This window comes from Mirounga angustirostris, unplaced genomic scaffold, assembly GCF_029215605.1.
Source record: "Mirounga angustirostris isolate CCGP_5_RB_7025 unplaced genomic scaffold, mMirAng1.0.hap1 SCAF_4, whole genome shotgun sequence".
Lineage (NCBI taxonomy): Eukaryota > Metazoa > Chordata > Mammalia > Carnivora > Phocidae > Mirounga > Mirounga angustirostris.
The window spans coordinates 112,830,751-112,843,207 of NW_026991712.1; the positions used below are offsets into that span (position 1 = coordinate 112,830,751).

Consider the following 12,457-nt stretch of genomic DNA (forward strand, 5'->3'; position numbering starts at 1 on the left):
GCAAGGGTGGTTCAACATGTAAAACTCAATCAATGTAATACGCCATATCAACAGAATGAAGAAAAAAAAAAAGTATGATCATCTCAACTGATGCAGAAGAGTTGACAAAACTCAACACCCTTTCATGATAAAAATACTCAACAAACTAGGAATAAAATAAAACTACCTTAACATAATAAAAGCCATATATGGAAAACCTACAGCTAACATCATACTGAAAATGGTGAAAGACTGAAAACTTTTCCTCTAAGATCAGGAACAAAACAAGGATGCCCCCTTTCATTTCTATTCAACACAGTACTAGAAGTTCTGGCCAGAGCAATCAGTGTCCATTGATAGATAAATGGATAAGCAAAATGTGGTATATACAGACAACAGAATATTCATTCTTATAAAAGAAGTAAATTCCGCAGTATGCCACAACATGGATGAACCTCAAGGACATTATGCTAAGTGAATTAAGCCAGTCACAAAAAGACAAATACTGTATGATTCCACTTACATGAGATACTTAGGGTAGTCAAAATCACTGGGACAGAAGAAAGTAGAATGATGGTAGCTAGGGGATGGGGGGAGGGCATAATGGGAGGTATTGTTTAATGGGTATAGAGTTTCAGTTCTGATATTATCCCACACGTCCCTTAGGCTCTGTTCTTTTTCTAAATCTTTTTTTCTCTCTGTTGTGCAGTTTGAATAATGTTATTGCTCTATATTTCAAGCTCTTATTTTTATACACACACACACACACCCGGTAGAGTATTATTCAGCCACAAAAAAGAAAAACATAATATCTTACTCTTTCAATCTGCTTTTCCATTTCTTTATGCTGTTCAAGATGAATTTTCTTAGCCTTTTCAAAAGCTAAACAAATTTTCTCATGTTCTGTATTGATATTGGTTTCTAGACTTCTTATCTTTTCATTCTTTTCCTAGAAATACAAAAAGACTTTAAAAGAACATAACTGAGAACTAGTTTTACATAAAAGTACATAAGTAAAGCATTAAATTTGTCATACTCTATTCTTTGAAGAATCACAGTAGGTAATATGTAAAACTTCAAAAATTAAACATTTACTGAAGAGACAAAATGGTTATTTTAAAAAACCACATCAAAATGAAAGATTTAACTATTTTAAAATACTGAAAAGCCTATCAAAGAAGTATACTATTTCCTTCAATTCTACTAGAATAAAAATCAGAAATTGCAGATAACAACTTGCCATATAAGCCTATAAACTTAAAAATACAGAAGCAAAAAAATGAATCATCAGGAAAGTTTAGTATAATTTATACTTTCCTATTCGGTATACTGTACAACAATGATACTAAAACAAACACGCTGTCACAAATCAAGTGCCCAAAGTCACAGTGAATTTGTAGCCAAACAGTAATTTTTACCATAAGCTCCTGCTCTAGTTCTGCATTTTTTGCAGCAATAGAGGAATAAGCAACTATTTTTTCTTCTAGCTGTTTCTCGAGAGTTAAAAGTTGAGAACACTTCTTTGTCATCTGAAAACATATTGAAAGAAATTAAAAATTATTTTTTAAAAAATTACTTTTAAAGATAAGTGACAATTTAGAAGAAAAATAGTGAAGGGAAGGCCAGGTATATGACAGATTGTTCCATCTATGTAATACATAAGTAGTTTAATTCTGACCCCTATGTCCAAATATGATTGCATCCTAACCCATTTCTTAAAAGTAGCTGTTAAAGACTGAAATTAGTATAATAAAATGTTAACAGTAGCTATTTCTGGTGGTGGAATTATCAATGGTTTATTTTCTTCTTTGTCCTTTGTGTATTTTCAACAAGACTGTAATAATTTTGTAATTTGAAAAGTTATTAATCTCAGTACTAGATAATTTTCTAAGTAAGCTGATGGCTATAATTTAGATTTAGACTGACTAAATCTCCTTTTCCATTACTTACATAATGTAAGTTTTTCCTTGGTGTAGGCTACAGATTTTAAAATGAGAAATCAGACCTTTTAAAAGTACTCCTACAGACAGCATCAGCCTCAGTTTTAAAGTGAGTATAACATATACACATGTGGTCCTGGTCTATAATTACCTAAAAAGGCATCCTTATTCTATCCTCAATAGAAATGAAGATCAAATACTCACAAAACACACATTATGCACTTTTCAAAATGTAATCCAAGCATATCTGCATCATAATCACATGCAGTTGTTCACAAATGCAGATTTCTGAGCATGACTCCATACCTACTGGATCAGAATCATTAGAACAGTACCCAGAAATCTACATGTTTAACAGGCTTCCCAGCCGGTTCTGCTGTTAGCTAACATTCAAAATCCTCTATTATCACTCCTTTTCTTCCAATTACATAATCCAAATTCTTGACTTGTAAATGTGTATTAGCCATATTAACTTATACTTGGAAGAAATAACAGACTGCAATACATTAGAAGGTCCACCATATTTGAGACCTGTTAGCCACTAGAGAGTAATTTCTCACTTTCAACATAGGTTAAAACCCAAAGGTTTCCAAATATAATTTTAAAAGAATTTATAACTGATGTATAAATCTGGACTTACACATACAACTTTTACACAACTATAGTGCCTTTTTTCTTGTCTCCAAAGTTAGTACATATAAACAGCTAATTCAAGCTTACTTCACTTTCTAGTTTGCTAGAGTTTGAAGCTTTCTCCAGCAGCTCCTCTTGTATCAGCTGAAACTGACTAGTTCTGTGGGCCATGTTAACCTTCAAATCAGAATTCTCAGCTTCTATTTGCACCAACTTAGCACGTAGTTCTTCTATTCCAGAAGCAAGTCTCTGCCTTTCTCTTTCATATTGCTTATTCACAGTATGTTGATTTTGGTCTTTTATTCTTTCTGCTAACAAACATAAAAGGAAAATTGTTCTGTATAAAACTTAAAGAATAAAAACCTATTCAATGTTGAAAGTTTTAATCATAAACAAAGTTTAATTTCTCATCTGAAGAATACTAAAGGGAATGGAGAAAGACATACGTTAAGGAAAATATAATGAAGGAACATGGTAAGGTACTTTCTATAATTAAGTACATAACAAAGTAGGAATAAAATCTTCTGAATCATTCACTTTTCTAGACTATTCCTTCACACCAGAAAGAGCCCTTCTCTCACTATAAAATTTTTTGGAAAGAAAACATTGTAAAAAAAAATCACTGTTTAAAAAAAAAGTTGTTCTGTTTCCTTAAACTGAAGTCGACCATAAAATTTCTCTGGATAACTTGGCATCATTAATATTTTGATGTAGGGGCACCTGGGTGGCTCTGCCTTCGGCTCAGTTCATGATCTCAGGGTCCTGGGATTGAGCCCTGCATCAGGCTCCCTGCTCAGCAGCGGAGTCTGCTTCTCCCTCTCCCTTCTTCCCCTCCCCCCACTTGTGTTTTCTCTCTCTCATGTTCTCTCTCTCTCAAATAATCTTTTTAAAAAAAGAATATTTTCATATATTGTATACAGATGCAAGTTCAAAAGCTGAAGACGAATCCTTCCTAGTCTAAACTAGCTCATGAGAATTCAGTGATGCTTTTTGAACTACTAAGGATTATCAAAGATAGTTGTTCAAACACATCCTTTCTCCACTACAAACATATAAACTTACTCCCACCTAAAAGTGACTGAGCTTTCAGGAGTGCCTTAAAGAGGCATAATGTATATGATTGCATAAGAACACACACAGGTATGGAAATATGTAGAGATGTACTATGCCTTCAAGGGTTACTTAAGTAGCCATTTCCTATCAGTTCTCCATATCCCTAATATTTCACTTTCTAGGCTATCTATCTATCATTAGCTCTATACTCTTTGATGTAAGAGAATTTATAACATATTTATCAACACCTCTAATAACTACCGTTCATTCTGCTAATAATCTCATCACTCATCCCTATTCTCTCTAATCACTTAGCTATCTAATTCTGCTGTCATTTTCCTGCCACCAGCCAATCATACTTGAAGATAGACAATGATAAGTTAAAGATACATATGTTAACCACTAGGGCAACCATTAAGAAAATAAAGAGGTATAGTTAGCTAATCAATAGTGGAGACAAAATGGAATACTAAAATATAATTGATCCAAAAGAAAGCAGGAAAGATGAATAAAGGGCATTAGAATAAATAGCAAACAAATACCAAGATGACAGTTTCTTTCTCCCTCTCCCTTTGCCCCCCCCACACTCTCTCTTTCAAATAAATAAATCTTTAAAAAAAATAATAAATAAAAATGTAGACTGATGTAAAATTTACTTACAATAAGATGCACCCATTTAAAATATAAAGTTTGATACGTTTTATCAAATGTTTTTTTATATGTTTATACCTTTGTAACTATCAGTTTTTTTATATGTTTATACCTTTGTAACTATCACCACAATCAAGACATCTAACATTTTCATCAGTAGACAAATGGCCAACAGACACATGAGAAAATGTTTGACATCACTAATTATCAGGGAAATGCAAATCAAAACCTCAATAAGATATCACCTCACACCTGCCAGAACAGCTAAAATCAAAAACACAGCACTGTTGGTGGGAATGAAAACTGGTGCGGCCACTTGGAAAACAATATGGAAGTTCCTTAAAAAATTAAAAACAGAATTATTATATGATCTAGTAATTCCACTACTGGGTATACATGCAAAGAAAATGAAAACACTAATTTGAAAAGATATATGCACCCCTATATTTATTGCATTATTACTTATAATAGCCAAGATATGGAAGCAACCCAAGTGTCCATCGATAAATGAATGGATAAAGGAGATGGGGTGTGGGTGTGTGTATAAAATGGGATATTACTCAGCCATAAAAAAGAATGAGATCTTGCCATTTGCAGCATGAATGGACCTAGAAGATATAATGCTAAGTGAAATAATAATTCAGACAGAGAAAGACAAATACTGTGTGATTTCACTCACATGTGGAATTTAAGAAACAAATGAACAAAGAAAAAAAGAAAAAAAAATTCATATATGGAGAACAAATTGGTGGTTCCCAGAGGGAGGGGGAAAGTTAAATAGTTAAAAGGGATTAAGAATACACTTATCATGATGAATGCTGAGTAATGTATAGAAATGTTGAATTACTATATCATACACCTGAAGCTAACATAACACGCTATTTTAATTATACTTCAATTAAAAAAAACCCCAAAACCAGAAAAACATTTCCCTCAGGATCAATTATACTCCTTCTCAATTTTCTTTGGGTTTAATTATATCTTTAATTTTTCTTACAGTGAAAGCTTAGATTATTGATTTTAAACATTTCTTCTTTTCTAATCTAAGTATTTAAAGGTATAAACTTATCATTAGGCAATGCTGTAGCTCCCACTAATTTTTATATGTTGTATTTTCATCTTATTTACTTCAAAATATCCTACAATATCTCCTGAGTTTATTTCCAAATATTTAGAATTTTCCGGGTATCTTTCTGTTATTAGTAGTGGACATTAGGTTGTTTTTCTTAAACAACCTAATTCATGAATGAACCTGATTTCAGTTGTTTAAAATGTTTTGAGACTTAGTTTATAGGCCAGCATATGGAGTATTTTGATGAATATTTTAAATACATTTGAGAAAATTGTATATTCTGGTGATTATTGTGTAGAATGAATGTCAATCATATTAAACTTCTTTATAGTACTTAAGTCTTCTTTCCCCTTAATGATTTTCTGTGTACTTGTTCTATCAGTTACTGAGAAAGAAGTTTTGAAATCTTCAAATATGTATGTGGGTTTGTTAATTTATCCTTCTAGTTCTGTCAGTCTCAACTCTGCTTTGTCTGAAATTAATATAGTTATTCCATCTATTTTTATTGATATATAATTGACATATAACATTGTATTAGTTTCAGGTGTATGACATAATGAATTGATATATGTATATATTTTGAAATGATTACCACAGTAAGTCTATTTAACATCCGTCATCACATATAGTTACAAATTTTGGGGAGGGATGAGAGCTTTTTTTTTAATTTTATTTATTTGAGGGGCACCTGGGTGGCTCAGTCGTTAAGTGTCTGCCTTCGGCTAAGGTCATGATCCCAGGGTCCTGGGATCAAGCCCTGCATGGGGCTCCCTGCTCAGCGGGAAGCCTGCTCCTCCCTCTCCCACTCCCCCTGCTGTGTTCCCTCTCTCGCCTTGTCTGTCTCTGTCAAATAGATAATTAAAATCTTTAAAGAAAAAGAAGATTTGAGAGAGATTGAGAGAACGAGCAGGGGAAGGGGCAGATGACATATATATATATATCATATATATATATATATATATATATATATGTGCAGACATATATAAGACATCTTTTCAAGATAGTGATTTCAGGGGGGTGGGGGGATGGGGAAGCCGGGTGATGGGTATTAAGGAGGGCACGTGTTGTGATGAGCACTGGGTGTTATACGCAAACAATAAATCATGGAACACTACATCAAAAACTAATGATGTATTATATGGTGGCTAACTGAACATAATAAAAAGACAGTGATTTCAGATGTCGGGTAAATACTCAGAAGTGGAATTACTGCAACATATGGTAGTTCTACTTTTAATTTTTTGAGGAACTTCCATACTGTTTTCCAAAGCGGCTGTATCAATTTACATGCTCACCAACAGGGCACAGGGTTCTCTTTTCTCCACATCCTCACCAATGCTTATTTCTTGTTTTTTTGATGATATCCACTCTGACAGATGTGGGGTGATAGTTCATTGTGGTTTTTGGGGTTTTTTGTTTTGTTTTGTTTTTAAGATTTTATTTGTTTATTCATGAGAGACAGAGAGGGAGAGAGAGGCAGAGGCAGAGGGAGAAGCAGGCTCCCCGCAGAGCAGGGAGCCCGATGCGGGACTCGATCCCAGGACCCTGGGACCATGACCTGAGCTGAAGGCAGACGCCCAACCGACTGAGCCACCCAGGCATCCCTCATTGTGGTTTTGATTTGCATTTCCCTGATGATTAGTGCTGTTGAGCATCTTTTCATGTGTTTGTTTACCATCTGGATGTCTTCTTTAGAAAAATGTCTATTTAGATCCTCTGCCCATTTTTAAAAAATATTTATTTGAGAGAGAGAGCTGGGGGAAGAGCTGAGGGGGAGGGACAAGTGGACTTCACACTGAGTGCCAAGCCCAACCTGGGGCTCGATCCCACGACCCTGAGATCATGACCTGAGCTGAAATCAAGAGTTAGATGCTCAACCGACTGAGCCAGGTGCCCCGCCTCTGCCCATTTTTTAACTGAATTATTTTTTTGTATTGAGTTGTATGAGTTTTTATGTATTTTGGATATTAACCCCTTATCAGATATGATTTACAAATGCTTTCTCCCACTTTATAGGTTGTCTTTTCTTTTGCTGGACAGAAGCTTTTTAGTTTGATATAGTCCCACTTGTTTATTTTTACTTTCTTGCTTTTGATTTTGGTGTCAAATCCAAAAGAAAATCATCACCAAGACTGATATCTAGGAGCTTTTTTCTTATATTTTCTTCTAGAAGTTTTACGGTTTCAGGTTTTATATTAAAGTCTGTAATCCATTTTGAGTTGATTTTTGTCTGTAAGATAGTAGACGTCTACTTTCACTCTTTTGCATACAGCTATTCAGTTTCCCTGACACTGTTTATTGAAAAGACTATCCTTATCCTATTGTTTGTTCTTGTCTCCTTTGTTCTAAATTGATTGACCCCATATGCACAGGTTTATTTTTGTGCTCTCTACGCTGTTCCATTGATCTATATGTCTGTTTTTAATGCCAACACCATACTGTTTTGATTATTATAGCTTTGTAATATAGTTTGAAATTATGAACTGTGATGCCTCCAGTTTTGTTTTACTTTCTCAAGATTACTTTGGCTATTTGTGGTCCCATACAAATTTTAGGATTGTTCTACTGTTCTATAAAAAATCCACTGGAGGGCACCTGAGTGGCTCAGTCAGTTAAGCATCTACCTTCAGCCCAGGTTATGATCCCAGGGTCCTGGGATCAAGTCCTGCACTGGGCTCCCTGCTCAGTGGAGAGTCTGCTTCTCCCTCTCCCTCTGCTCCTTCCCCCTGCTTGTGCACTCTCTCTCTCTCTCATGTTCTCTCTCTCAAATAAATAAAATCTCAAAAAAAAAAAAAAAGAAATATATTTTTGTTTTAAAAAGAAAGCCATTGGAAAGGAGCTAGAAAAAGAACAACAAATGAAGCCTAAAGCCAGAAGAAGGGAAATAATAAAGATTAGAACAGAAATAAATGATATAGAAACAAACAAAAAAAGAAACCCAGAACGATCAATGAAACCAGGAGCTGGTTCTTTGAAAGAATAAAACTGATAAACCCTGAGTCAGACTTATTAAAATGAAAAGAGAAGGGCATTTGGGTGGCTCAGTCAGTTAAGCGTCTGTCTTCAGCTCAGGTCATGATCTTGGGGTCCTGGGATTGAGCCCCACGTCAGGCTCCCTGCTCAGTGGGGACTCTGCTTCTTCCTTTCCCTCTGCCCCTACCCCTGCTCATGCTCTCACACACTCTCTCTCAAATGAATAAATAAAAAATCATAAAAAAAAAAGAGAGAAAGGACTCAAATTGATAAAATCATGAATGAGGAGAGATCACAAGCAACACCAATGAAATACAAATAATTATAAAATATTATGAAAAATTATATGCCACCCAGTCAATCTGGAAGAAATGGATGCATTCCTAGAAACATATAAACTACCAAAACTGAAACAGGAAGAACAGAAAACTTGAACAGACCGATAACCAACAAAGAAATTGAATTGGTAATCAAAAATCTCCCAACCAAGCGCCTGGGTGGCTCAGTCGTTAAGCGTCTGCCTTCAGCTCAGGTCATGATCCCAGGGTCCTGGGATCGAGCCCCACATCAGGCTCCCTGCTCTGCGGGAAGCCTGCTTCTCCCTCTCCCACTCCCCCTGCTTATGTTCCCTCTCTCACTGGGTCTCTATCAAATAAAGAAAATCTTAAAAAAAAAAAAAAAAAAATCTCCCAACCAACAGAAATCCAGGGCCAGATGGCTTCCCAAACATTTAAAGAAGAGTTAATACCCATTCTTCTCAAACTGTTCCAAAAAATAGAAATGGAAAGAAAACTTCCAAATAGCCCATTGTAGGGCTCGATCTCATGACCCTGAGATTGGACTTGAGCCAAAACCAAGAGTTGGACATTTTAACTGACTGTGCCACCCAGGTGCCCTAAAATGCAAAGTTCAACAATTTTGAAATTTTTGCTGTCTTACCAACCCAAACTAGTACTAACAGATTAAACTTTTGATAATCCATTTCTCTAAAAAACTATCATAAAAGACTTAGAATTAAGGGGCGCCTCGGTGGCTCAGTTGGTTAAGCATCTACCTCAGGTCATGATCCCAGGGTCCTGGGATCGAGCCCCGCACTGGGCTCCCTACTCAGCGGGGAGCCTGCTTCTTCTGCCCCTTCCCCACTCATACTTGTGCTCCCCCTCTCTCTCTCTCTCTGAAATAAATAAATAAAATCTTTAAAAAAAAGACTTAGAATTAAAAATTTCAATTTTATACACTCACCTAATTGATTACCTCCTAGTTTTACCGGTTCTGTCTCTAAACTATTTAATTTGCCACTTTCTTGTTTGTCATTACAAGCAAAAAGACTCTTAGATAACTGATTTGCAGCCAGGTTTGCCTGAAGCTTTTGAATTTCTGCCTCCTTTATTGCAAGCTTAATCCTGGAACAAAATAAAATACACCAAAAATTATTAGAAAGATCCTATATATATATATCTCATACCATTTTTACCTTTCAAGTTAGCAAAAAATTTAATGTAGATTGATTCAGCTACTTTAAAAACTTGATAGTACCTAGTAAAACTAAAAATGTACACACACCATGACCCAGAAATTTCACTTTTAGGAATATACACTGGAGAAACTGGCATATTGTAAAAGGAAACATGTAAAGGTATGTACTTTGCAGCACTGTTTGTAATAGAAGAAAACTAGAAACAAGGTAGCTATCAATAAATAGTGATACAGTTATAGGATAGACTCCTATATAGCTATTAAAACTAACCATACTAATCCACCCATTGATTAGTCACTCTAACTACCTACCTCAACATGTATGAATTTAAAAAATAATGCTGAGTGAAAAAGCAAAATTACAAACAATATAAACACATAGTATATTTTCCATGTGTGGATGTAAACATATACAAAATGGATTGAAGAATATACATCCAATTCAGGATGGTGGATACTTAGGAGAATGAAACTAGTGGAAAGAACATCCCATAATGTTTTTAGTTTTTACTTAAAAACATTTGAAAAAAATATCACAGAATGTTAAGAATAATCAATTCTTAGTTATGGAAACACAGATATTTGTTATAATACTTGCAGAACTTTTCTGTACATTTTTCATCTTCTCAAAGATTTTAATTACCAATTAAAAAAAAATTGTATTTGCTACAACTTCAGCATCTGAAAACCATACCTCAATTCTGAAATCACCATTTTATTTGCCTCACAGCAGCCAATGTAATTGTCTTCCTTGTTTGACAAACTACTCATCTGGTGTTTAGAAAGAGATGATTTAAAACCAAACATTTCTCTTTTTAACTGCAAATTTAAAAACAAACATATATAAACTTACAACATCTATGATGCAATTGTTTCATTATTCAGAACTCCAATTTTTAAAAGTTGTGTGAATAAATAGAAATAACCTAGTGTCCATCAATAGGATAAATGTATAAATACATTATGAAACATTAAGGTAACAGGAACACCACAAGAGTTAAAATAAACCTGAATTATATAAATCATTTGGAGACATCGTATAACACTACATTAAGTGAAAAACAACAGAGGCACATGTAGTATTTTCCAAAATATATTAGTTATGTATGTTTTTCTAGAGCATGCATATGTGGCAACATTTAAAATATAGACAAGAAGGATACACATGCGTTTCGGAATAGTGCCTACCTCTGTGGAGAGATGGAAAGAATTGGGATCTAACACAGTATATAAGGAGGCTTATTTATCTGTAAAACTTTATTCTAAAAAAATATGAAGTGGATATCACAATATGTTACTCAGATATAGCAAATGGTGTGCTGCATTGGTCTGTTTTTCTGTATGTTTGAACAATAGAGAATTTTTTAAATTAGTTATGAAAAGGGGCAAGATAAGCACTTAATGACTACTATCTTCAAACTATAACCAAATCAAGCTTTCTAGAAATGAAAAAAATTCCCATTTCCAAACCACATTATTCTTAGCATTGCACGAAACACAGGCTCAAACATATTACCACACCAACTTCAGAATCACATACAAAGTAATTCTTGATATTGAGTCAAATGAGAATATCAGTTTAAAATGAATGCTATCGGGGCACCTGGGTGGCTTAGTCGGTTAAGCATCTGCCTTTGGCTCAGGTCATGATCCCAGGATTCTGGGGTGGAGCCCTGCATGGGCTCCCTGCTCAGCAGGGAGCCTGCTTGTTCCTCTCCCTCTGTTCCTCCCCCCACTTATTCTCTTTCAAATAAATAAAATCTTTTAAAAAAATTTTTAAAAATGAATGCTATCTGCATCTAATTACTATCAAATTTCAAAAGTAAACAGAACATTTAAAACCTAAGCAAATAATCAGGATCCTAGGAAAGTAGATATAGCAGAGGGCTGGGAATCAAGAATCATACATTCTAGTTTTAATTCTGCTGCTAGCTAGTTATAAAAGTTACTTATTTCCTTGGCACTACATTTCTTTGTCAATAAAATGATGGTGTTGAATCAGATGATTTCTAAGTTCCCTTTCAGCTTAATTCCATGACAGTTTAAAATTGGTTAAGAGTCTACCACCCATTCAAATATATTTGAAACCAGCCATGACGCATTTATATACACTCTTCTCCTGATCTCACCTTTATTTTACACCTATCAATTATGGACTTCTGATACAGTTATACTTACTTTCTTCCTAATCTCACTTATATATGGTCATATGTATAACTGAAAGAGAAATGGTGGCCAGCTGCTATCATAAAAACATTTTACTGTTCTGTGCATTCTAATAAGTACATGAAAATTTGCACATTATTATTCATTAGAAAAATGCAAATTAAAACCACAATGTGATACCACTTTATACCCACTAAGATGGCTAAAACCTGAAAGACAGATAATAAAAAATGTTAGCTAGGATGCAGAAAAACAGGAACCCTCGTACATTCCTCATGAGAACAAAAAATGGTATAGCCACTTTGGAAAACAGTTTAACATAACTTCACCATATGACCTAGAAATTCTACTCCTAGGTATCTATCTACTCAAGAGAAATGAAAGTATGTCCACACAAAGAGTTGTATGCAAATTTTCACAGCAGCATTGTTCTTAATAGTCCAGAAGTGGAAGCACTCCAAATGTCCATCTAATGGTGAATAGATAAATAAAATGAGGTATATCCATATAATGG

General features: G+C 34.5%; 1 protein-coding gene across 11 annotated transcripts in view; it reads right to left on the minus strand.

Annotated features, from left to right (window-relative positions):
• Window positions 1-12,457, minus strand: part of CCDC18 (coiled-coil domain containing 18) — a 101,971-nt gene that overhangs the window by 59,800 nt on the left and 29,714 nt on the right. For 9 of the 11 annotated variants that reach the window (XR_010410848.1, XM_064588808.1, XM_064588807.1 and 6 more), the window contains 5 exons: window positions 10,472-10,596; window positions 9,544-9,704; window positions 2,640-2,863; window positions 1,398-1,508; window positions 797-928 (listed from right to left, as the gene is read on the minus strand). Coding sequence is in view for 10 of the 11 variants with exons in the window: in XM_064588808.1 (XP_064444878.1) it covers window positions 797-928; window positions 1,398-1,508; window positions 2,640-2,863; window positions 9,544-9,704; window positions 10,472-10,596 (753 nt within the window). In the remaining variant the exon portion in view is untranslated. The remainder of the gene's footprint in view (window positions 1-796; window positions 929-1,397; window positions 1,509-2,639; window positions 2,864-9,543; window positions 9,705-10,471; window positions 10,597-12,457) is intronic. The other 2 variants (XM_064588801.1, XM_064588805.1) reach the window with 2 other exon arrangements.